The sequence below is a fragment of the Dermacentor albipictus genome, chromosome 9 (assembly GCF_038994185.2).
Source record: "Dermacentor albipictus isolate Rhodes 1998 colony chromosome 9, USDA_Dalb.pri_finalv2, whole genome shotgun sequence".
Taxonomy (NCBI): Eukaryota; Metazoa; Arthropoda; class Arachnida; order Ixodida; family Ixodidae; genus Dermacentor; species Dermacentor albipictus.
In genome coordinates, this window is record NC_091829.1 from 10,617,263 (window position 1) to 10,644,464 (window position 27,202).

General features: G+C 47.9%; 2 protein-coding genes across 4 annotated transcripts in view; one reads left to right on the forward strand and one right to left on the reverse strand.

The window, feature by feature from the left end:
* The window catches only part of LOC135911158 (m-AAA protease-interacting protein 1, mitochondrial-like), a 228,932-nt gene that overhangs the window by 45,507 nt on the left and 156,223 nt on the right, over positions 1-27,202 (forward strand). The window lies entirely within an intron of this gene.
* Positions 1-27,202, reverse strand: part of LOC135911157 (uncharacterized) — a 135,317-nt gene that overhangs the window by 24,707 nt on the left and 83,408 nt on the right. Inside the window, exons 2-4 of the mRNA XM_065443331.2 lie at positions 9,772-9,928; positions 527-594; positions 274-354 (exon numbers count right to left, since the gene is read on the reverse strand). Of these exons, the coding sequence (XP_065299403.1) occupies positions 274-354; positions 527-594; positions 9,772-9,928 (306 nt within the window). The remainder of the gene's footprint in view (positions 1-273; positions 355-526; positions 595-9,771; positions 9,929-27,202) is intronic.

The window sequence follows — 27,202 nt, forward strand, 5'->3', positions numbered from 1 at the left end:
TCAAAAAAAGTTAGGGGGTCGGCGAAAAAGAGCTTGCGGCCTATCGCTTCCCTTGCCGCAGGGTAAATGTACTACGGCGTGCCCGCTACAAATACCACCAGCAGCAAATTTATCGCCTGGCAACTTTGTTGCAGTTGCGAATATATATTAATGGAAATGTAAACAATATTCGCGGCGTCTGCCACCAATGCGTCAAATGCAGTGCTCTTACTACCCGCCTACCAACAAGTGCTGCCAGGGTGACACGATAGGAGGCAACGGACTGTGGCTCACCCCTGAATAACGAATGCAGGTGGGCATCGACGTTCAGCAGGTGACAGGCTTCTTTCAGGTTGTCGAACTCGTCACAGTAGGCTGCAGAGTGGGAAAGAGCATCACAAATGAAAATACATGATGTTGACGTTGTGAGATTCCGTATTGCCAGTATCCTGCTATCATGAGGTACACGCTATCCTCACACATAGGCAAAACAGACGAGGCCACAATCCGCGTTCGGGCATGCTACAAAAACATCAAAGAAACTTACTCTCCCGGTACTGAAGAACATTCTCGTGCTTCTCGTAAATGGCAACGCAACGAAAACATCGCTCCCTCCTGCAAAAAAAGAGAAAAGACAGAGAAATATTAGAAGTCTTCATTTTGTGCAGACTTCAAAGGCCGCAGAGTGCTCGTAAAATCTTTGAACGAAACCGCGCTGAAGATGGAACATGGCGAGTGGCAAACAGACACACAGAGTGGCAAGCGCTGCTTGTAAAAGTTCATTGAAGTCGGAGACGAGACATCGGCATACGGGTTATCGATAACTTGTCGATAACAATGACTTTGGCTAAATGTCTGTATGTCAGACAACGCAGAACATCAATACAGAGAACGTTGTGAACCCAAAATTTCATCGCATTTCAATAAAACAGCGATTAAAGTGAGAAAATTACAAAAATAGCTTATATGAGTTCATCCTATTTGATGTGACTGTACTCATGTTTATAATAGCTTCGATTTTCTTCATTTAATTTTATTGTTTCGATTGATATCGACCAACCTCTATTAGTTCCCTGCTATGCACATTCGTATGTCGGGCGACATGCTCGGCAATATTTAGACGCTATGTACTTGAAATACAAACTTGTACAACTTCTAGAAAGTACTGGCTGAAGATACACCCTCTTTTCTCTGATATAGTAACAAGTTATAAGTCGGAGTTTGTTTGGACATTAACTGCGAGCGAATCACACATCCATTACAGCGACTATGTTAGTGTTTCTTATTGATTAGACCAAGCGATCGAGTTAACTGTATCTTGGTTGCCGTTTCCTAGATCCGCTGCATGGTTAATGGGAGCGTTTGTTTTTACCTGTGTTCGAATTTACATATAACATTTGCTCTCTCTGCACTGCCGCCTCTTATCATCGTTCTGCAGAACTACGTTCGCTCACCGTTGAGCCCTGATTGCAACGCCAGGCATAGAGACATGAAAATTGACAATCAGCACGGACGTCATGCGGTCTATTCTGAAGTAAAGAAGAAGCGAATTCGCAGTAGTTGCACGCACATATGGCCGTATCCCAAAGGAAAATTTCACTCTTTGCCGCTTCTGGACGAGGACATGGTTTAATCTTTAGGGGCTGCCGGGGCATTGTGGTATCGTTGGTAATTGCCTCACCGATGACGCTGCCCGGCGTGTCCAGGCCGAAGCACCGACCCTCCATGTACCTTTATCGAGAGTAGACGCTGCAAGGGAGCTTCGCAATCTTGCGCGTACCATTACGTTGAGTTACTGGCATACACCGCAGAACTCTAGCCGTCGATTATCCGGCCTAGACTCATCACTGAAACTGAAATTACCAGCAAACTTTTCACGAAGTGACGCAACACTGCTGTGTTGGCTGGGAGCTGAAGTAGTATTCACTAAAACTCTTACAACTGTCGTATTGGATTGGCGGACTCACCGATGTGCGCGCAGTGCAACTGTGAAGAGACCATCAGTCATCTGTCCCCGCTGTGCTCACTTCGATCACCTACGTCAGACTCTCCAGCGTGCCTTGAATAGACTGGACGATAGGCCATTTACAGAAGCAAAGGTCTTGGGAGCCTGGCCTCACAATTCATCAGCCTAGAAAGCCATTAGGGCGCTTCTTCAGTACCTGAAGGCAACAGACTAGAGTGCCCGACTGTAGACATGCTGCACTGAGCCTAGTGCTTGAGAAAGTGCGATATAGACTCGTGCATTCTCTCTTTCATTGCCCCATCCCCCTCCCTCGTGTAGGGTAGCGAATTGGACTCAATCTGGTTAGCGTCCCTGCCATCGCTTCTTCTCTCTCTCTCTCTCCAGAGCAGAAAGAAACACTGCCTAGTAGCAACAATGTCTTTAAAACTTACGGCTGGTTAAACAACACTTGCAACAATGGAAAACAAGTTGTTGATTGCTTTAAGCACTGAATATTTAGCGTCATCCGCCGTGATAGCTCAGTGGCTGTGGTGTTGCGCTGCTGGACCCGGCCGCGGCGGCCGCATGTCGGTGAGGCGAAATGCAAAACAGCGGCTGCATCCCGGTCGTAAATTGTAGTCTTCGCTTTTTCTTCTTCTCTCTTTTCTTTTTTAACGAGAGGCACGTGACCGCGAACAACGCACACGCAGACTTTGTTCTGGATGGTTGCAAGCTGGACACAGTAAAGTGAAAAAAAAAACTTCTACGACAAAACATTGTGTGATGTCTTATTCCCAGGTTCTTAGATAATGAAAGGAGGCCAAATCGCTGCTGTCACTAAGGAAAACAATAACGGGAAGGGATGACTACACGAGTTTACTTCCAAATACATTCGCTGGTTATTTCATACCTCGCTTTAGTGATCAAATTCGCATGCATGCAGAACACGATGCAAGAAACTGCAGCGAACACTTAACACGAGTAATGCGCAGGAGTACTAGTTAACTGTTTCGTGTATACGAAGGAGAGAGAGAGAGAAAACATTTATTTGGACCATCGAGGTCGTTGCTCTTAAGGTCGAGTGGGTGTTGTCCTCATTCCAGGACTCCACTGGCCATGGCTGTTCGACGTACTTCCTAGACGAGAGCTTCTTGTCCCGCCAGGGTATCACCGGTCATCTGTACCTTCCACCGCTCAAATGACGTGCTAGGCGTCTTTAAGTGTTGAGGTTTGCCCCCGCACCCCCACGAGATGTGAAAGAGTGTAGGGCGTGTGTCGCCGCACCAGGGGCAGATGCCGCGATATGTATGTGGGAACATTTTACTGTTTCTGTGTAGGTCTGGAAATGTGTTGGTCTGAATAAGTCTGAGTGAGGCAATTAGTGTTGTCCACCTCTTGTGCAGCTTATATAACTCCGTTTACGAGCTGCCCAGGGTATATGTACATTGCTCAGACAGGTCGCTGTCGCAGTTAGCGGCCAAAGGAGCACGAAGCGTCAGTTTCGTCTGCTGGCGGTGCTCATTGGCCAACTCATTGCAAGGCTTGCAGCTGCTATTCGAAGTTGACAGGCAGGAGTGGTCTTCAGAGCGCTAAGTAAAAAGAAACAGGAACTGTGTGTGTGTGTGTGTGTGTGTGTGTGTGTGTGTGTGTGTGTGTGTGCGTGCGTGTGTGTGTGTGTGTGTGTGTGTGTGTGTGCGCGTGCGTGCGTGTGTGTGTGTGTGTGTGTGTGTGTGTGTGTGTGTGTGTGTGTGTGTGTGTGTGTGTGTGTGTGTGTGTGTGTGTGTGTGTGTGTGTGTGTGTCTTTCGAGCGTTGCTCGACAGACTTTTTCCTGAACAGTGGATTGGCCGGCACGGACCTGTACCTTGGCTTGCAAGGTCATCGGATATGACACCGCTGGACTTATTGTGGGGCTGCATGAAAAATCGCGCGTATAGCAGCGAATCTACCAGACCGGACGCCCTAAGGGCAAAATTAACTAAAGTCTGCCGCGAGATTCCAACGTCCTTGGTCAAAGCTGGAACAGCACAAGTGTCGGAAAGACGCGAGCACTGTATTGCTTCAGATGGTTCAAAAGTAGGTGTAAAACGTGACTGTTTAACGCATCTTCATAATGTTACCCTATCCTTACATTTAAAAAAAGTTAGCGACATGGATAGAAATAGGTAAAAAACAGCTTTGTTTTGCCTTTTTTCCGGAGTTCAAGAGTCAGAAAGGGTAAATGGCTAAACCAGTTGCACATTTGGATGTTTCTTTGTGGGCGGCTGAGACGCCTTACGTGCCTTTGGTTTATTTTTTTTATTGAAATAAACTCCTGAGTAGCTCATTTCCGTTCTTCCGGGATCTGCCTTTGTGGGAGCTGTTCTTCCGGGAGCTGCCCGATTTTTATTAGTCACAAGCAATTTCCCCTATGTTGCCCTTGGTATCAGTGTTTGTTGGCTTCTTGTGATATGACTGATAAAAATCGGGCCCCTCGCTTAACCCCCTTTCTCCTCGTTTATGACGAAGCCTTGTACAATACACCGATAAACGGATGCAGCCGTATGTCTTTCAAAGGTTGCTTGGAGGCGCTTGAGTATTAATACTTCGTGATGGGAAAAAAATACTGGCTGTAAGTACACACGACGGCCGCTACTATGCAGTCGGTAGGATTCCTCTAGAGCTCTTTTGTAAAATCTTGGTCCAAGTTGACTGGGACACCCGGTATATGCATTATCGTTCACTCGAAGGCCGTCACAACCCATCAGCTCTTTCCCGCCGTCCACTTCGGTTTCCTCACTGGAGTATTTTTTTTTTCAATCCAGCAAATAGGCCTCGCCTATCGTCGTTGCGAGAGTGCCGCTGGTGTACGACAGGCAGAAACCGTGTTCTTACGGAACTGCGCAACTTCGTGGCAGCGGCCTTCGCTGCCACGAAGAAGGCAGGTCCGCTCGGTGATTCAGTCACGTATGTTCACAATCAATACCAATAACGTCACCGGTTTACAAATAGCCGGTCCGATGCGAGCCCGCGCACCGGCCAGAAGGAATGGCCTTGGCCGCGGCGGCGTCTCGAAGCCAAGAGATCGAAAGCGGCTGAGGAGAGCGCGGTGCGGAAAGGCGAGTGAGGCAACCGCGCTATTGATCCGCCTTCGGATCCACACGGCCGAGGTAAGGGCGGTCTCAGGCCGGCCTTAGGGAACTAATCTCACCCGGCTCCCGAGTTCTTGGGCCATTAGCCTCTGACGAGTCGGCGGCCCGTTTGCCCGCTGTATTTACTAATTTGTATCCGAGGCAACGCTAGGTTCGCTGAAGCAGGGGAAAAAATCAAGCTGCCAGAGGAGCTGAAATCTATGTTTTTTCCGCGGCACTTAGGACCGGAATGGTGGTTGCCTGCGCCGGCGAGCAACAGACCGGAGCGCTCTCAGGTGGTCTTTCAAGTCTGCTGGTCGAAGGAGGCTTCGTCATGCTTCGACGCAGAGATGGCGTGCACCATTGCGGGATACGTTATACGAACTGCGACGAGACGTGGCCTGAAAGCAGCCGAAACGGAAGTTGCTCGATGGCTAGGCTTAACCCTGAACGAAAAAGTTACTCCGCGTGTGGTATTATCGCTATATGTTGAAACCTCTAGTTAATCGTTACAGCGGGTTACAGCGCCCAATGCAGCACGTCCTGTATCGTAACGAAGAAAGAAGGGGGAGGGATAAAATTGTTTGTAAAATGCACAGCTAAATCTATATATCGAATGAGATTGTGGACATATTGAAAACCAGTGATTGCGAGTGTCCGTCGGAGTTCTCTTTAACAAGCAGAATACGCGAGACAGACGACCGTTCACAATAGTCATCCAGCGCTATCCCAACAAATCCAGTTCGGGTTGAACACCCTTCGAGGTCGGCATAAAATTTTGCGTTTCTAGCCATTCGTTTCAATGATATTTTTCGACTTTTTCTTGCAATGTCTGCTGCTGACCGAGCTTCCTAACCATAATAACCTTCTTTAACTAAGCATCGAACTCAAATTAGGCAACCAACGCGCGGCCAATATCAATAAATCTTCGACTAAAGGGTGGTGCCGTGTTAACGCCCCTGAGTCGAATACTTAATAATATTGGCCACGCGTTGCTTGCCTAATTCGAATTAGATGCTTACAGTCACGCGATGGAACAGTAATACTGCTTGCGGTTACATTCGTTAACGGACCCATTAAGATTACACGTTAGTAGGATCGCTTCCGCCAATGAGCGCTATCGACGGTGACAACGCCGAAACAATTGCACCTCATACGTGAACCTGAGAGCAGCAGGTTCACTAGGATACCGAGATTTCGAGTCACCCTGGCACGCTTTCATCCACTTTTACGCGAGTCCAAATGGCTTGCTGCCGGCTTCTTTAAAGAAAGTACAAAGACAAATGGCGTCGCGATATTCATCAGTAATTGGAAAACAATATTCATTAAAAAAAAGCTCTTATTCGCTTTAAGTCGCTGCAAAGTTGTACGTATAGCGTGAAACAGTGCACAGTGCCCATATTTGTATGAAATGTCAGAGAGAGAGAGAGAGAGAGAGACATGATAAACATCCTTTAATGGATAATGGAGTTTTTGCAGAAATATCAGTGCATCAAGGAAACAGTGCTACGGTGGTGCTATGTGCAGGACGAACAAAAACGTCGAAACACCGCAAGAGCGTTAATTGCGTGGCAAACTTGCGAGTTGATCAGCGCGTCCGGGAGTTCCCGAACACATTGTGCAAGTTCTCATTGAACGTCAGCGCGTACTGGTCCAGCTCATTGACACTAGATTTGCATGAGTTTCGCAGCCTCGAGAGGCGCCTCACATTCTCGTTCCCGTGTCCGTCATTCGTTGGTCGAAGCCCGTGTCCGTTGTGCCCAGCCGGCTTGGTACGAGCGGAAACTCGTGTTCCGCATAGTTTGAGCCACCAGGGCGCGAAATTCTTGCCCGCTGACCGCGTCGACTTTCTGGCGGGGCAATTTCCACAGATCAGCGTTGCCGGCAGCGGCACGAGGAAGTGAAGTGACGGGAAACTGCGATTCAACGCCGCTCGGCGTCGGAAACGGAAACGTAACCGGCAAAAAGAAAGAAGAAATGGCCAGGAAAACGCGATCCGAAGCGCCTCAGTGGCAGTTTACCGTATACACGTGCGCTGCGCACAAAACCATACTTGCGGGCGCGGAACAACACGTCACTCAAAGGGCAGAATCAATCACGGCCGGCCTGTCGCGCGCTTCCGTGAAGAGCGGAACCGCGGGACAGCTGCGGAAGCAGGATAGGAAGCGGAGGGGGAGGAAGACAACGAGACGTCGAAACCACCCCTCCCCCTCGACTCGAGCCGGGGGCCGCCAATCAATGGGATGGCTAACGGCGTCGCGCACACATATTTCAGCCGCCGCCGTTGGTGCACTCGCTCGGCTGCCCCCAAATTTCCCGAAACAAATCAACGCGCCCTCCAGCGGACGGCGGGCGTCGCTTTGCTGGCGGCCTTCCAGAGAAGCTTCGATGGCGCTTCCCCAAAAAGACAGACCCGTTCTTTTCCCCGTCTCTCCCTCCCCGATTGCCGTGCGCAGAGTCGTCTGGTTTCTGGGCAGGCGGAAACCGAAGCCAGAGCCAGAGAGAGCAGCCATCGCACGGATCGAGAGGCCGATGAGCCCCGCGCCTGCTCATTGTTCCGAGCCGTTTGTTCGCAGCGACCCCGCACCTGGCGCGCGTCACACCACGGCACCGGAATGACACCGACGACGCCAATGTTCGCGGATGGAACTCATCAGAGCGGCCGCTCGCGAATTCCGATGGTGGCTAGACCCAACATGTCGCCAGCGGCGACGACTGTGGGGCAGCTTGGTCGTGTGACAATTTGTTACGCGCTCGAGTTGAAGGCTCGACGTTCGACGATTGCACCGACCTCCTGATAAAACACGATACACGATGTTCAATCTAGATACGAAGATCGGATGTTTGGCGACGCAGTGAGCCCAAAGGTTTAGACTTGTTTTGGTATTTACTGTAGCGGGAGCCCCCACTGTGACTGTCGAGATCGGCAGGCGTATGTGCGAAGTGCCCTTCGGTTTCTGTTGGAAATTTTCTCATTTCTATAGGTCGCTTCCAGCATAGTGTGCGAACCAGTATTTATAATGTTACCGTCCCTCTATTTATAAACATATCTACGTCAGTGAACCCTCGCTTATCATTTAAATATACACAGCCTCCTTGTCTCCGGCAGCCTTCAGAGCCGATGCCTGAGCGCAGTGTTCTAGCACTCATCGTATAACCTCGCGAATTCGCCCGTTTCCGCTCGTGTAACAAACGCTTTCATATGAAAGACGCTTGGATGGGTTCGGTAGCTCAACGCGCTATACGATTAGTATTGCAGCTTTTACTTTTTTTATTTCTTTTAGCTTTGGTCCGACCCTTTTATTTATTTATTTATTTATTTATTTAATATACTTTCAAGGCGCGAAGACACAACAGAAAGGCGTGGGTGAACATGACAAAAAAAAATGTGAAAGATAGAAAGACATTCAGCGTGGCGTTTCATGAATGGTGGTTTTGAAGGTGTTGGTATCCAGGATGGCTGCAGCGGTGGCGGGAAGGTGGCTCCAATCTTTGCTTGTGCTAGGAATGAATGCATTACTGCAAAGTTTAGTACGTGAAGATGGCACACCAACTTTGAAACTGTGGTCAGAGCGAGATTATATGTATGACGGTTGGGTGATAAGCTGTTCCTTCAACAAAGGGTTGTGGTGGTAGATTTTATGGAAAAGCGCAATCACCATCACGCAATCAACAAGGGACACAACATCATCTACCGGTGGTTACCGGGTCACTGCAGAATTTCCGGAAATGACAGTGCGGATGACGCTGCCCGGTCGGCTCATGATGGTGCCCAGATTATGCCCAGATTATACCCATATTGCTGTCAAGAACAGATGCAGCCACAAGTCTTCGCTCCCTCGCCCGCGAGCTTACACAGAATCTGTGGAACACCAGTGAATTCACGAACGCACGTCTCCACAGATTGGATCCACGTCTGCAACTCCGCCTACCACCAGGGTTGCCACGAGCGGAAGCAACACTTCTGTGCCGCCTGTGGCTCGGCGTGGCATTCACGAACTCATATTCATTCCGCATTGGAATGGCCGACAGCCCTACTTGTGACACCTGCGGCTGCGAGGAGACGATTGAGCACCTCCTTTGTGACTGTCCCCGTTGGAAAGTGCCAAGAAAAATGCTCGTGACCGCTCTCGAAAAACTGGACAATCGCCGCTTTACAGAAGAAAAAGCTCCAGGACATTGGTCCAGACGGGCTTCGGCACTCAAGGCCTTAAGGGCTTTGCTTAAGTTTTTAAGGACATGCGAACTGTGCGACCGTCTTTGAATGTGGTAGCGCGTAGTTTCGCGTTACTGTTTGAATTTTCTGGTTTCCATTTTTTTTTTTCACTTCTTTCTCCGTTTATTCCCTTTAACCCTTTCCCCAGCACAGGGTAGCCAGCCGGTACTTACACTGGCTAACCTCCCTGTCTTTCCTCTTCTTTGTCTCCTCCTTTATGGAAGAGCGAAAGGCGGAAGCACCTACGACGGAAAGAAAGTTCTGGCAAGTTAAGTGTGTGTTGTTTTCATTGAGGTAACGCTAGCATATCGGGAGTAGTTCTTCTCGTTCGTGCGCACTTGTTGGTCGGTCGCGTTGGCCCAGTCAATATAATAACGTTTGCAACAATGCACAGCGACAACTAAGAGTGCTTCTGGTAGCGCGAAGGTATTTAGCTTGAAGAATGAAAAGCCATCAGACATTTATTTGCGTGCTCACGCAAGCGAATAGCAAGGTAAGGAAAAAAATAAATACGGGAACATACCTGTCTTCTATGAGGAACATGTCTCCGTCTGCTTGGACGCAGGTTCCCTTGAATGTGATCTGCGTGCGCTCTATGCTGATGGCCGGGTGGGCGCCCTTCTGGAACCAGACGCCCCGCCAGCGCTGAGGGAACTCGCACCCTCCTCCGCGTCCCGGGTCTGCAAACACGAAAACAACGGGGTGGTCAAGGGCATTGTACGCATTGTCCGCGAAGGGTCCAGGGCGCGCACAACGTTTTCTAAACGGGCAAATGAAACGCTGTTGTTTCATGAGTGAACGGAATGCACCCGAATGTCGCCGGAACTAACGGAATCATAGAAAGTAGTCGTTTGTCAGGCAACGTCTCAAAATAGGTTCCCTGAAAATGTCATCGTTGTGGGTCTACAGAGGCTGTGATAATATGTGTAGTCACAGAAAGCTGGAGTAACATATTTCCTACTCCAAATACAGTCATGCGTTAGTAGGTTCACGAAATATATACTTCTTCCTGCTATGCTTGAAAACAGTGAATAAAAAGCGCAAATTCTCCTACTGCAAGCAGGCCTCCGCTACCGCTAAGTATATGACAACATATGTCACAAAACAATGATTGAATTCATATACAACTGAAGCATGACAGAACACACATATCATACAAACCAGACATTGCGCCTTAAGGCAAGTACCCATCATAATAAAAATCAATTAGGTAGTACAGAGATCAGCACTGTACTGCATGCTTATACCGCCACTTCACTGGCGTAAAATGACATGGAAGACAGCACAACTAAGTCGACAGTTCCAGCTCTTTTCCAGATATTTGCTGCGCAGAATACCGCTGGTTCAAATAAGCATGCTGCATCTTGACCCTTTGCGCAGGCAGCCATTAAAGGCACAAAAAAAATGCTAATGCTAAGTAATCATGCGGATGCAAGACATAGTATTGAAGCGGTCTGCGCTGGACGCATGAAAGAAGACGAAGGAAGGTGCTAGGGGAGAAGTGAGAAGGAAGAAGTTGGAATAAAATGGCGGACGACACCCGTCTCACTTAGATGATGTCATTTCTGTTGCCGTTCTAGTTAGGAACGCTACATTTTGGCGCAGCCGACAGTTTTCGAAGACCAGCGATGCGGGTGACGTTTTTCGTCGACCAGGCGTCATCAGAGTCTGTTGTGTTCACCCGATACCAAGTGCACGGTGAGCCAGCGACGGACCTTCCTCTTGAAGTTAGTTCTACCGCGCTGATCAACGTGGTACTGCAACAAGCTGCAATCAGCCGCCAAGCCCTCGTGCAAACAGGATCGGTGACAGTGAATCTACAACTGCAGACACTGAGCGAACTCGTTCTGGAACCCATACGACGTGGCACCCTCAAAGAGGACACGCCTGCCGGGAAGGTGAGCCTAGACTTGAGTGTTATGGAACTGCAAAGGAACATTATACAACAGATCGAAATAATGAGAACTTTCGTCCAAGCGCTTAGTCGAGAGCAGTCAGCACGAAGTATTGTTGAACCAGATGTTTTTGAAGGAAAATCGCAAAATGCACACTACTGGCTGTGTTTTTTCGAGTACGCCTGTGACAAGAATCTGTGGCACTCCGACGACACAAAGATTTTGCATATGCGCCGCTATTTGGGCGGTATAGCCAGAAAATGGTATGACGTGCAACTCATGGATTATGGAACAACATGTTGGGAACTGTGGAAAAGCAACTTTTTAGGGGCTTTCGAAGGCAACGCAGTAGAAAGATGGGATGCGGCACTGCGGTTCAGTTATACAGGTGGCTCTCTGCTTGAGTACTGTCTTGAGAAGCGTCGCCTGTTGTATTCTGCAGAACCGAAGCTGTCGTCTTCTGCTGTTGTAGCTTTGATAACGCAAGGGTTGTGTATCGAGATCCGTAGTCATGTCCAGCTCAAAGGTCCAAGAACGTTTGATGACCTTCTGAACTTTCTACAGACCTCAGTGCCAAGAATTACATCGAGAAGACAGCCAGATGGTAGAACAGAGCAACTTGATTCCAATCTAGAGTCGTTGCCGTCAACTGAATGTGAACACAGCTTCATAAACAAATCTCTGGGAAGCGTAAATCATGACTGTGAGGATGGTGAAGAACCAATTACCGCAGTTCACGGCAACCTACTTCCACATAATCTGTCTACCGGGCATCACAAGCCCCAGAAAAAGAGCTTCAGTGAGACAGTATATTTGGTGTCGTCAAGCTTATTGTACGCCCCCATTAAGGTAGATGGCATTGAAGTGAAGGCTCTCGTTGACAGTGGAGCTTCGGTATCTATTATCAACAAGACTCGAGTGGATGCCAGTCGTCTGCACGCTGGTAGAACATTGCGTGTCCAAGCCTACGATGGGTCAGTGACCATGCATAGCGAATGGGTAACCCTGGCTATTGAATTTCAAGGAAATGCTATTACCAGTGACGTATTGGCCATTCCCAATGTCACCTACGATTTTCTTTTGTCCCGTCCAGACATGAAAAAACTTAAGATGAACCTCTATTGGGATGACAAGGTAATGGCCGAAGACACGATAAGAACAGAAGACCCTGGTGAAGAACCTAGTGTATCAAGGCTAATTTTTCACCACGAAGACATCAAGACTAAGTACCCAGAGCTTATATGCATAGGAAGCTACCCTCCAGCAATGAAATCCCATGTCGTTCCTTTCGAGCTCGCAGATAAAACAGTGGTTCGTAGAACCCCCTATAATATGTCCAGAGATAAAAAGGTGTGGCTGAAAAAGGAGTTGCAAGAAATGTTAGACGCAGGTATCATCCGGCCTTCTGTATCCCCATTTGCTTCTCCTATCACTATTGCACCTAAAGAAGACGGGACATTCCGCCTCTGCACAGACTACCGGGCTCTCAATCGTCAAACTGAATTGATACCTTATCCAATGCCGAGAATCGACGACATCATTGACGAAACCGGTGGTTGCCATTGGTTTTCACGAATAGATCTCTGCAAGGGCTTTTGGCAGATTCCACTAAGTGAAGAAACGAAGAAGTACACCGCGTTCATAACCCCATTTGACTTGTTTCAGTACAACCGCCTACCATTTGGTTGGAAAAACTCCCCTGCGTGGTTTCAGAAGATTATGACGGACATTCTGAAACCTTACCTGGGCACATTTTGCAATGTGTACATCGACGACATCATCATCTACTCAAAGACAAAGGACGAACACCGTAGTCATCTTTCAAAAGTTCTTCATGCCCTCAGTCTTGCCCAACTCAAAGTCAACTTCAAGAAAAGTGCGTTCTTTCAAGATACCGTAGTATTTCTTGGCAGGGTGTTTGATGGACAGACTAAAAGCACCAAGCAAGAATCGGTAGAGAGAATCTCCAAGCTGGTAAAGCCTTATGATGTGCACTCCCTGCGCGTTTTTCTTGGCCTTGCAGGACACTTCCGGGCGTTTATCAAAGACTACGCACTGCGAACAAGGTGCCTCACACGTTTAACTCAGAAAGACGTGCCTTTTCATTGGGACGAGAAGTGCGAAGCTGTCTATCGTGAGCTTGTAAAACTAATATCGTCGGACCCCATCTTGCGAATACCGGATTTTTCCTTGCCTTTCGTGCTGAACACGGACGCATCACATTATGCTACCGGTGCAGTTCTATACCAGAAGCCATCCAAACAAGCTGATCAAACCAAACACTACGTCGTGGGGTACTACAGCTATACCCTGAAACCCGCCGAAATCAATTACTGTACCACAGGAAAGGAAGCTCTGGCCGTCTTAAAAGCTGTGCAGTACTTTCGTACTTACCTGGAAGGTGCCAAATTCATACTTTTCACGGACCATCAAGCATTGACTCAACTTCTGAGCATGGCCCAGCCAAGAGGCCGCATTGCTAGATGGGTGAACTATCTGCAACAATTTGATTTCGTAATTTCGCACCGTCCTGGCCCACTCCTCACTGACGCTGACGCACTATCAAGATTACTTGTACAGGAATCAAGCAATAATCCAGATACAATCAATCATATTAAGCTATGGGAAGGTACAGAAGAGCTCCAGTTTATCAATGGAAGGTATCACGTACCACCAACTATGATTCCAAGGATTCTTCATCTATACCACGACACCCCTGAATCGGGTGGACATGATGGCTTCTGGCGCACTTATAAGAAATTGCTCATGAGATTCACATGGCCGGGCATGAAAAACGACATCAGCCATTACATCCGCACATGCCACCTCTGCCAGGTGAACAAAGTTAAATTCAAGCAATCGACAGACGTTATGACAAACCCTGAATATTCAAGCATCCCGTTCGAAGTAATTCATTTGGACTTCGCGGAGCTCAAAAAGAAGGGGGAAGGAGTCAAGCGAACGCAAGCTTTCTTGCTCTCCATAGATGAGTGCACACGGACGATTGCGGCTAAAGCTGGCAAAGAAGACGCAAACAGCGTAATAGACCTCCTCAAAGCTGAGTGTTTTAAACACACAAAGACGCTCGTCTGCGACAACGGGCCGGCTTTTCGGAGTGCCAAATTATCAAAGTGGGCCCGGGAGCACGGCATCATGATAAAGTATTCTTCTCCATACCACCCGGCAGCAAACGGCCTAGCGGAACGTGCCATACGAGACATCAAACAGTATCTGAAGATGTATCCAGACTTTGCCGGTGGCTGGAAGTGCTGTCTCGAGGCCGCTGTGAAGCATCACAACAGATCATACACCACGAGTTTAGGCTGCAGCCCTCATTTTGTAACTTCAGGTACAGCGCCCATACTTCCTGCAGATCGTGAGCTAGGTCTCCTAGAGAACCTCGAACTTGCGGAAGTAAGGAAAACTGTCAAAGAACAGGAGATCTACAGGCGCCGCATGAAGCGAAACTTTGATAAAAGGCACAGTAGCGAGATACCGGACATACAGCCTGGAGACTATGTCCTTGTAAGGAAAGGAGCTGTGCCCTCAAATTCAAAATATTGCGGACCATTTCAAGTTATTAAGACTGCATGCCAGCATGGAATATTAAAGAATGTCTGGTACGCCGGAGCCTCGGGCCAAACGGAGTGCGCCGCTATTGGAAACGTATTCAAGTATTACCCCAGGAGGTGTAATTAAAAGAAATCCGGAAGAGTGAAGCGGTCTGCGCTGGACGCATGAAAGAAGACGAAGGAAGGTGCTAGGGGAGAAGTGAGAAGGAAGAAGTTGGAATAAAATGGCGGACGACACCCGTCTCACTTAGATGATGTCATTTCTGTTGCCGTTCTAGTTAGGAACGCTACAAGTATGAAGCGCCACTTTCCTGCTCAACTGTCGTCTGAATCAAATATATAAAATATATTCAGTAACACTGGGAACAAATGACAAGAAATCACTGCGGACCTTAACCGATGAAGCATAAGAGTGAGGTTGAATATAAATATGCAAAAGTCAAAGATAATGCCAAATAGGCTACCAAGGAAACAAGGATTCAGGATCGGCAGTCATCCTCTAGATACTGTACAGGAGCACGTTTATAAAAATGGGTTGGAGCGCATACGGCATGTATTACAAAATCCTGACTGAGAGCTTACCACTGTAGTCTAAGAGAGAGAGAGAGAGAAAACAAGGATAGGAAAGGCAGGGAGGTCAACCAGAACAGCATCCGGTTTGCTACCCTACACTGGGGGTGGGGGAAAGGGGAATAGAAAGAGGAAGAAAGGGAGAGAGTAAGCACTGAGTACGTGTAGGAGGGACACCATACACAAGGACACTATAAACGGTCTCTTAAACCGGTGCACTTCAAGGACTGCACTAGTGCACGAATCGCTTTTCGAGCCAGAAAAGTGTAGAATCATTGCGTTCTGCCGGTGCTAACCTATGGGGCAGAAACTTGGATCCTAACAAGGAAGCTAGAAAACAAGTTAAGGACCGCGCGAAGAGCGATGGAACGAAAAATTTTAGGCTTAACGTTAAGAGACAAGAAGATAGCGGTGTGGATCAGAGAGCAAACGGGAATAGCCGATATCCTAGTTGATATAAAGAGAAAAAATTGTATCTGAGCAGGTCATTTAATGCGTAGGGTAGATGAGCATACAGTTGCGGAATGGCTGCCAGGGGAAGGGAGGCACAATCGACCACGGCAGAAAACTCGGTGGGGTGATGAAATTAGAAAATTCGCAGACGCAAGTTGGAATCAGCTAGCCCAAGACAATGGTAAATGGGAGGTATATAAATATATCCATAAAGTCAACAGCACGCCATTCACCGACAGTAACAATACTTTTTTCAGCAAAGGATATGCACCATCACATTTTGGTCCCATGAGTTGTAGGGAGCACTGGTTTGTATGCGCAAACGGAAGCGCGCCACCACTCGGGCGCATGTGTTATATCAACCGCTAATGTTTGTCCAACGTGTGAGCCACAAGGAAAAGTTTTCTCGCAGTCAACTCGAGCGTCTCGCGGAACACAGACTTTCATTCTCGTATGTGCAGCCAAACTGAGAGGAAATGCCTCGCATGTTCCTTCGCGACGCGTAAATTCCAAGACGGGCGGCGCGCATCCGCTAAAGATTTCAGTCTACGCCAGGTTTCAATGCGGAAGTCTGCTTTAACCGCGCCTTAACCGTACGCGCACTCTGACGTCTCCAAGCAGATTCAGGCGGGACAGTTTTGGCGTACTCTTTTCCTTAACATCCGGCGAAGGCGGGAAACCGGAAGGCACTGCGAACTGTGTTGAGTTCGCGCGTTGAATCGGCCGATGCGTGTGACTTTCTTCTGGGCGTCCTCTTCCGAGTTTCTCTTCCTGATAAAGGACCGTCACATTCTTCGAATGTGCTCCTGCATCTTCCGGACGGCTGCCGCGGGACTTGAAATGACGCGGCAGGCGCGTAGCTTCATTCAGAGCTGAAGGCTCGCGACGATGAAAACTTGATTTCTGCAGAATAAAACTTGATTTCCGCAGAACACGCTCGGCGGCCACTGCAAGTTTGGCCGCTCCTTCGTGGCAACGCAAGTGGCACCAGTGAAGGCTATAAATACTTAGCTCCATTGCTGCTCCACACAGCCGAGCATCATGCTCGAACAAATGGCCCGCCCAAGCAAGAGCGCAACTGTCTGCAAGAAGTCCCTGTTACCCCTCCCCCTGCAGAGCAGCAGGCTAGAGCGCGCTAGCTCAGGCCGACCTCTGTCTTCTTTCAAAAATGTAAATTCTCTCTCTCTCATCTAATAAGTGCGTTCGTGCGTTCATTTACAAGTCCTGTGCGCCTCACAACGTAGTGCTATATGCTTAATCCCGTATTATATTACCGTGTAGCCTCGGTTTCGAGTGCACGCAGTAGGTTCAGTGTTATCAGGAACCAAAATAGGTTGTGAAGTTCTGTAAGGTACATGTTCCTTAGCATTAGCATCGAAGCCTTCACCGTAATTACTCAAGAGTGCGTGTAGCTGCTGTCCTTATTCTGCGAAAATAAACACAGCCAGTGTGTTGCAGCGTCGTCTACAGCAGGCGAGAGTGTTTTTCGACTTTTGCGCCAGGGTAAAATAAACGGGCTGGCGCCCTCCCTGGGCCTATTGGAAGACGAGAGCTTGGCCTTTCGCAGTGTTGCACAGTTTTGTTGACGCCACCAGCTAGACGGTGTAAACAGCCTCCCGTGCATTCTGTACCGCGCTGCTTTCCTTCTCTTTCGGGACGGGAAGCGCGCCGACTTATTTGGTCAGGCGTATAGCTTCGGAGACCGATCGGCCTGCTAGAACAGAAGCGCGATGCCGGACGCTCCTGGCATTCTAGCCTCATCGCACGCCATCGTCGTTGGCCGCGAGTCCGAGAACGTGAGGGGGTTCGGAAAGAGGGAGGGAGGGGGGGATGTGTTGCGGCGGGAACAGCAATCTCGTTTCCGCGCAACTGGGCAGCAGGCCACGAATCGGCACTCATTGTGTGGCCGCAGCGCGCGCATAAAACGATAGTGCGCACCGCCGCCGCTAAAGGCAGCAAAGCGCGCGGAACCCAGTCCGCGAGCTCGCGCCGCTATTAAAGGCCTCTTATCGGCGCCGGCCGCGCATTGTGCCGCTCACAGGCTGGACACGCCGCGCTAGTTCGGTGCAGCTTGGGGCCGAGCCGGGGTGTGAACGCGTAATCCCGTGCGTGACAGATTGAATTCCATACCCTCGCTGCCGCGGCTCCTCCCGCATTCCTCGTTTCAGAGGTGAAGCGCTCGTGGGGGTTTCCTTCTCTTCTACTCTAATTTTTGCTTTTCTTGTTTTTATTTGCCTAGGGCACAAAATATTTAAAGCGATGACGCCTTACCGTCTACTGCTATGTATCAATCACTAGAGTGTGACAAAAGTAAAAGAAAGAATACAAAAATACAAGCCGTCTTACAAAACGTGAGCTAGGTGCAGCAGAGCTGCCTTATTTCTTCATACATCTTATGCATCGCGTTCCGCTTGTACATTTTCGGCTACGCTGAAGGCTAAGGAATTAAACTTTGTCTCTAGACAGCGTAACCGTCGGCGATTTAGCCCGTGTGAGTGATCGATGGTTCATATATGCACGAAGCCCGCGCCACGTACGGCTTATTGACCGGGAGCTTACCATTCTCAACAATCAATCCACCGTGTGATCAATCGACGAACTCGTTGTTTGAACTAACGACGCTGTCTACTCTCCACGTCAGGCGCAGTCATTGTGACTGTTTCTTGCCGACTACCGAAGCCCTCATCTTCTCATGTCCTACTTCGTGGTCACAGTTTACTTTAACATAGTCTGCAGTGGCCAAGTGCCATCAAATGTTAATGACAATTTCCATTTGAATACAATCGTCTCTACCCGTCAAAACTCATACATTTTACTCACATAACAGAACACTTCGCATCGCTTTTATCTTTCTGAATTGGTGCAATCATCCACAAAGCGATAACGCCGAAACAACAGCTTAAACTTCGCTTCATTGTTGTAATACAAATATATGTTATGTCCTGTATATAGCAACAAATACCACCCCGCGTCATTCCTCGGTCGGCATGATCATTGTCGGAACTGCAAAGGTCAGACTACGCCCACCTTATTAGGCATTCGCTACTGCTTTCGGCCTCGGCCTGACATATGCCATTGTGGTGACTAAATGTACAATGTCTTGTCCATAGTGAGGACACATTGCGTCATGCAGTCAATATTGGCCGTGCCTGATTCCTAATGTACTGCGCGCGCACTCCGTGGTTATGAATACGCAAGCACGAGTACAATCACGCGAGCGGACTAGCATCTGCGGCGCACAGAGGACGCTGGAGCAAAGTAATTGTTGCTACAGACGAGTAATGTAAAAGCAATAACAGGAGTATAGCGCCGGTGATTTATGCGGTTTCGCGATTAACACAACAGTTGCGAGTTCTTTTGAGCTTACGTCGTTTAACCAAGTACGGTTCCTCTGCGAGAGCCGATGTCAATTGGATGTTGCTAAGCAGAAAGAAGAAGAAAAATAATGTCGCCTGTTTGGAGGCACTTTAAACAGGTCCCATGGACTAACCTAAAATGGGGTCCAAGCCTTACATGTACTTCGCTTGCGAGCTGATAGTGAGTAGTGAGCAGGGCGCCACGAACACGCGCTAACTTTCCCAGTGGTGCACGCAAATACGGCGGCGGATCAGTCGCGAAGCAGCAGCAGCGTCGGCACGAGGCACAAAAGCGCGCGCTCCCCCCTCCCGGTTCTTCTCCGCGTGCTGCTCGCAGGACGGTTCGCTGGGTAACAAATCTGCCGGAGTCCCCGGCCGACGTGGTGGTCACATGCCGCGCGCTCCCGTTGCCGCCGCATCGATTCCAGCGCACCGACGCGCGCGGAGCTCGCTTTGTCCGCCGTCGTGCGCGGATCGTGACTCATGGCGGATGCTTGGCCGAACACCCCGCCCTCCTATCGGTGCCACGAGCGGACATCCACTACCCCGCCGCCCTCCGTCGTACTCGGGAAAGCATGTGTGCCTGGAGGTGCTGGCTGCGCCGGTGCTTAGCCGTATTCTGTCCCGCGAAGGAGACGTCACTGGCTTCTACACGTCCGGGGAATGCTCGGCATCGAGCAGATGGTTTAGTGGCCCCATCGGAGCCTCCTCTTGTCGGGTTGGTCGAGCTTTCTTGTGAAACGTCGCCTTTACACGGTTCTCTGAAAACTTCTACGTTTTGCAGGGAAGAAAAAGGGAAAATGTCAGGAACGCAAGTCAGTGAATGACTGCAAGCCCGAGAAGGCGTGCTTGCTTCACCGCATAAAAACTCAAGTTGAGGCAAAACCCGCTTCGGGTGGCGGGATAATATTGTACACACGCAGCAGTGAGCCAGCAACCCAACATTTCTGGTTCCGTGTCCTATTTCCGATTGGCTCAATGTACGGCACGCCTATTTCTGTGCTTTCGATTAAAATAAATGCGTATCGTGCTTGAAAGCAAATATTTAGTTTTTCCTGTAATATACGACGAAATTGATTTTTATATTTGTGGATAGCGGCAGAGGAAGATTGTTGAAAATTTGCGGGCTTCTGTCTTGCCACACTACGACTCCTCGCCGTCGCCTTTCACGCCCGATCTATTTCTGTGAGGATAACCGGAAGCCTGCCATGGTCGCCGTAGACAGATAACTGGTCTTTAGTTAATGTTCAAAGGCATGCTATTATTTGGATTCAATGCTATTATTTAGCCACAAAATTGCTCAAATAGCAGTAACACGGTGCATCGGAAGTGCATAGCGTTTGTAAAGCGCTAGCTGCCAATGACATTGCCAAGGATATGTTCGAATATGGTGCCAGTTACTCCTCTTCGCATGAAGGTGATGGAAACGCATCGCCCGTTATCACAAATGCAGAAAATGCATTACGAAATGACATTACTCTGCTGTCAACATGTCCTCGTCTGCCCACCTTTAAGTAGTGCCACAATATCATCCAGATTGAAAAACACATGGCTGTGCTTAAATGTGGGTGGAAGTTATTAAAATGTTCCTAAACCTGTGTAACATTATAAAAAAAAATACGTTCGGAATTCATCTACGATGACTATGCAAGTATGCGTATTTCTCGCGCATCGCTCTGATTACGTCGCGCCTTCCGGCGGCGTCGCAGCCGTGATGTCCGTGTACTGGCACATAGCAGTGATTCAAGTTCACCTCATCAAATACGCCCATTGAAAAGTAGCACATACCCAGTCGCCGAAGCAGCACATGCCCTGTTGGAGAAAGCCACGTGAAGAGCCCCCGTTTTTAGGCTGCACTGCCTTCGGAATCGGTCCACATTTTTGGTGGGATAGCTACGTAGCTAAATAGCCGGAAAGAAAACTGGTCTGACAATTTCAAGAAGGCTATTGGTATTAAAAACGAGCAAGCATTTCAATGCAAGTTTACTTCCGCAACTCTTAAGCAGCGCTTTGTGTTCGATATTGTAAGCAGTGTCATTGTAGCAAAATAATTCTAAAGAGACATGGACAGGCGTCTCCGCGGTAACAGGATCCAAGAGAAATTTTAATCGAACCACGCGCCTTTATGGGAACTAGAAATGCATCTGAACATAAACCCTGCATATGTGCATACGTGTATACCGCCCACATACATATGGCGTGCAGAGCTTCTATGCAAAAATAATAATTCGCTACCACCGAAGCGGAAACTCTGTGTCACCGTTAAGAACTGAACCTGTTTCGCTGCCTAGCTTGAGGTACATATATGTACGTTATCATCACAATAAGGTTTTAATAGCGACAATTAAAAACGACAGGTTGCAAAACCAAAGTCTCGGACAGTTTTCGCTGTTAAGAGGAAGCCTTAGCTCGGGCCCAATTCCGACGCGGCCTATTCAGATACATGTAAAACGCAAAAACGTTTTTCTGGATAACCCCTGGACCGATTTTAATAAAATTTATTTCATTTGAGAAGGAAAGTTAAATTCTAGTGATTTTCGGAAGCGGAATTTCGGTTTAGGGCCTGAGTTTTGTTAAAGAAATTTTCGAAAGTTTGAAAAAAAATAGAAGCACGAAGTTTACAAATTGATAGCTCTGTATCAAGAACAGATATCGCGGTTCTGTAAACGGCACCCATTAGATAATTGAAAGCGGACAAATTGGCTATGTCGTTTTATATCTTACGTGAATTTGTTATGTTGTGTACAAGGGTTCTGCGAAAGCTGTATTTTCGTATTACTAAATTTTTTGAGATTCATCTGCAACATATCAATTTTGTCCGCTTTAGATGTACTATTAAATGAAATTCACATAATTGTGATATCATTTATCATTGCTGACTTACAGAGTTTTAAACTTGACATTTTCCTTTTCCGAAACCTTTCGATTTTTGCCAATTAAATAATATTGATGACCTAAATAAGAAATTCAGAACCAACAGTCGCTAGATTTTAAGTTTTTCTTTTATATGCAACTAACTTCGTCAAATTTGATGTAGTGGTTGCCGAGAAAAACGAATTCTCCTTTTACAAAAAGGAGAATTTACATAGGAGCACCCGAGCTAAAGATTCCTCGCAAAGGTGGCACGGAGGTTAAGTTTTGTTGAAACTTTATATTTCTTTATCTGTATTCTCTGCTGAATGATATTGCTTACTTGGCTACTTCAGTCATCAATATTGCTCGCTTTCATAGTCTGTCACTTGCTATTTTGTCTCGGTTGCAACCTTGGTCGGTGGCTGCTTACCCGTTTACAGCAATACCAATATAGAAATCTACAAAAAACAATACAATAAGCTTGGTTAGTTGATACCTACCCGGTTTTATCGATACCGTCGTCTCTGTCAGAAACAGTAACCAAAATTATACTATGCTACGCAGTACTTCTATCTTAAACTGTCGCTGTCTTTGCAGCTAATCTTCTACGAGGCGGTAAAACGTTGCACACGCCCGCTACATCTTAGTGTTTTCTTTTCTCGGTCGTTAACTTCCATACTGCTAAAATTGCCTAAGGCTCTCTGTCATTGCTTCTGCTGCGAATGCCTCTAAGAAACTATAATGAACGTTTTAAACTACATTGTAGAAACGCTTTCAATAAGTAACTTTAATAGAAGCTTGAATTAGGAAAACTAAACAAGACACTATGCTTGTTTCGCAGATATACCGATTACAGCGCACAATTCAAAGGCGCCAGACAGATTACAGTAAAAGGACACGGAGACAATCGATATGTCTTTGGCTACGCATATGCGTCGTCAGCCGTTTCCGCATAAAGAAATTCTTTAAACGAGTTGTCGCAGAAAGGAGACTGAATATATCTAAAGCGCAACGAATTCGTTTTAATAATTGACCGCAAAGGTCTCGCCGCTTCCTTTTAAGGCAAGCGTAAGCAAACACATTAAAAAACAGTTCGCTGCTTGTTGAACGTGATAACAGCACAAGAAGAAGCAGATGTACGGCGGAAAAGAAACGGGTACTGCCTCTATAGAAATGTAGCCCGAGCGCAAATGTATCACGGCGCCGCAATGGTTCAATAAATAAAACATAAACGAACAGTTCTCGCTCGCTCCACGATCCAGACCCCGGTACTCGATACGTTTTATTTCAGTTCGCGCGGTGAGAAATATCTCGAGATGCGTGCGGCCAGCCTCGTTGTTGTTTGCGGCCGCCGCCGCATCCGGCGCAGGTGTGTACGCGCCTCCGCACCCCTCGCCCACTATCGACACGTTCGCGCTCGTGCGGCCCCAGCTTCGCCCCGAGCATTTTCATCTCTCGCGCACAATGGCGCGCGCCGACCGACGCACAAAGAGGATCGGCGAAGAAGAGCCGGCGGAGATGCGAGCCTGCAGCTCCTTTGTGGCGTCGCACACGCGCCTATCGGGCAATCTGCGAGGCTCGCTCGCCACCGGCGCGTGGGCTTTTCTCCGAGTTCGAGCGAGGACTTCAATTTGTGCTTGCCCCCACCCGCTTCGTGGGTGCCGGCTGCGGTGTACCGGTCGCAGCTTTCGAGTACTTAGGCGCTCTTTCACACTGAATCCGCGCGGTGTTGTGGAAGCCAGATTGGTTGAGAGGAAGCTGGGCCAATTGGAACCTTGAACGTGCCAATGCGCCCGGTGTCGATCGGCGGTGTATTCTTTTATGTCCACGTTTGGAAGGCTAGGCCGACGGCGTTATGGCAGAAACACGTGGTTCTAGTCAAAATTTCGGAAAGGTCGGAAAATTCCTTGCATCCGCACTGACACGAAGAAGTCATTGTATAAAGTTTCGTCGATAAAATTGCTTATTTAGCTTTGTATTTATCCATGGGCATTTGGCAATAAAGCTACTAGAATTCATACATGGACGTGGTTCCACCTCTCCGGCTTGACATCAAGAAAGGATAGCTGCTCAGCGATTGTACGACATGAAGGCCACAACATGAAGCGAGGGCCCCCATACGCGATCATGTCAGCGCAAATTTCGTAGCCGTGTAGCAGTTGCAGGGGTACTCGAGTGTTTGCATTCTTTTTTTTTTATTACGGCTTGGTCGCGTTGTGTCCGTGGACTACAGACCGCCTAAAACTAGCCTCAGACTGTTAGGGCAGCGATCATACAATTTGCGAGCATGTTATACGGCGCGACATATTCATCCGTAGCAGGATCCTCTGTCGTAGAAACAACGGTAGATCACGCTTTAGTGCGCGTTGAGTAAAATTAAAATCCTCGTAGAATCTGTAAACAAAAATTGTGTGCACAGTCTCGTAGTTAAAGCAATTTGATTTGCATACATGTATGAAGCATATGCTTCTTGAAACAATATACCGAGTACAAAACAATCGTGGGCTTTTTCAAGTGAACTACTTTTCAAGTTGTCTCCGTCTTGTTTCAAGATGTCTGACCAGCAAAGCCCTCCTCCTCTGAAATCTGTGCCTTCATTATAAAAAAAAAAATTGGAGGACGCTTAAGCTTCGCCTTCAAGAGCGGAACGCGACAGCGTTCCCGTCGACCTGCCAAGGGGTGTAAGACAGTGGGCTACGGCGCAGCGACTACGCGCCCCGCATCGGACGCGGTGGGCGTCGAGCAGTGCCGCGTTCGGCACGGCAACGAAATGTGCGCCTGAGCAAGCGACGCACGCCTGAGCCTTAGAAACAGCTCGTGTCTAAGGCAACACCGCATTCACTAGAGACGCTTTTGTAGCGCTTTGAAGCATCGAAGTTAACATAGGCACAGTTATCCTCGATGGTCTAAAAATGATATACAATGACTGCATAGTAAACATCGTGCTGAATAAGACACTAACTGAGAACATTAAACTCAGATCATCAGTGAGGCAAGGTTGTCCATTGTCACCGCTGCTCTTTGCAATTTATTTAGAGCCTTTCTGTTTATCTCTAATAAGTAACGAAAAAATCAATGGTTATAAGCTTGAATCGTCCCATGTTAAAGTGCTTGCATATGCTGACGACGTCGCAATCTTTTGTACAGATCGCCAAAGTGTACTAGAGGCGATAAGCGGTGCTAAAAGATATTGCAGGCAAACCGGATGCGAGATCAATTGGAACAAGAGCATCGGATTTTGGCATGGAAGTTGGGACAACACACCGTCTGTCTTTGCGGAGTTACAATGGACCGTGTCTCCTCCGAAATATTTGGGGGTGCCGCTTGAGCACTACGAGAGTGCCGCGCAGTACTGGGAGGATGAGACGTCGCGCGTAAAAGAGAAAACCGGAGGATGGCAGGGTCGTGATTTGTCAATGTTTGCAAGGGCAACTGTTTGTAATTTGTTTTTAATTGCCAAAGTGTGGTATGTCCTCCAATTTTTGTCGATGACCCGTGTGAATGTACAGAAAATACACAGAGTCTTTGCTGTTTTTATCTGGGGTTCAACTTGGGAAAGGGTCAGCCGTACCAACTTGTTTCGTCCTGTTCGATATGGTGGTCTTGGACTGTCGCATTTGTTCTTACGACAGATTGTTTCTCGTTTTGTCTTCTTACGAGATCAAAGTGATTCATTCTTGCGTACGATGATCCAGATCCGTTTGAAAAGCGTTTTGCCTGAATTTATTGTGTCTAGTGCACAGCCTGTACACTGCCGGCTTAAAGGCTACTTGCGAGAGGTAGTCGACTCCCTTCGAATATTAAAAGCTCGGTTTTCCCTTCAGTACCTGAGCACAGTAACAAGAAAGAAACTTTACAAGGATTTAGTTGACGTTATGATGCCAGTGCCATTGTACCGAATGAAATACTATGGAGGCCCAGGACAAGATGTTTTAAAAAGAGTTAAAAAGATGCCAGTGAGAGCAAGCGTAAAGTCGTTCTTCTTTAAATTGCATACATCTACCCTTCCGGTCAAAACATGGATAGCCGACAAAGGAATATCTGTACCATGGACGACCAACTGTGCACTATGTAACAAGCCGGAGACCATTGAGCACGCTTTCATTGAGTGCTGGGATGCAATTTTTTATTGGGATGTCTTGCAAAGAACTCTTAAAAAGGAACTGCCGATAACAGCACAGGGTATACGTTTCCTGCCGGTAGACAGCCATCAGGGCTTTCCGTATGACATGATAATGCTCCTGGGCCTCCATAGTCTTTGGAAGACACGGATGGCGGTAACGCACGCCGATGTGAATGCGCGCCCAGCGCGAGAAAATTTTGTTGAAAGCATTATTTTCATACGTGAGATATATCGTGTACAGGCAGATCCGCCTGACTGGTTGGGTAATCTTGATGAATTAGTGAATTTCAAGAAATTTTAGCTTGTCACGTTGGTCCAAGTAGTCCAACGTGTTTTTATGTATGTCATTTTGTGAATAAAGAAAAAAAAAACTCGTGGCTGAGTGGTAGCGCCTCCGTCTCACACTCCGGAGACCCTGGTTCGATTCCCACTCAGCTCATCTTGCAAGTTGTTTTTTAATAATGAAGTGCCTGCTGAGATTTATCGCTCACGGCCAACGCCGACACCGACGCCGACGACACCGGCTTTTCTGCGACACGAGCTCCTTAACGCTGTCGCGTTAAAACCCGGCGAAACAGTACATCTCTTGTTTGGTAATCACCTCGTCAAGCCCAGTGACTTTCGCACTCGACCGTAGCCGCGGAACAGCGGAAAGAGCACGAGCCACGGCTACGGGAGCTGGGTGGTTCAAAACCTGCCGCCGGTAATAAAATGTAATAAAATGCGTGCAGGCGTCGCCCGACCCAACGCTCAGTAGTTTGCGGTGTGTGTTACACTAAAATGGTTAAAATGTTTACAAAAGGTAGTATAGGGCTTCAAAACTGATGTGCAGGCTATAACATCGGTTGTATCAGAAAGATGTACATAAAAGCTCCTCTTGGTATCCATAGAGAATCTCTGCAGTAACAGTACTAGCTCTTAATTTCCCTTTCATTTCGAACAGTTTGTTCAAGAATAAGTGCAGCAAGACATCGTGTAAAGAAATACTGAGGAATCGCGTCCCGACTATATTTATTGTTCGCGTATGTTTGTTCTTTCGAATATTGTCGCTTTTCTTAGGTGATATTGTGGGCATATTTCTTCTTAGCGACGAGACCTTAAATAGTGGCGATGTCCGTGCGGTAGGTTCGTT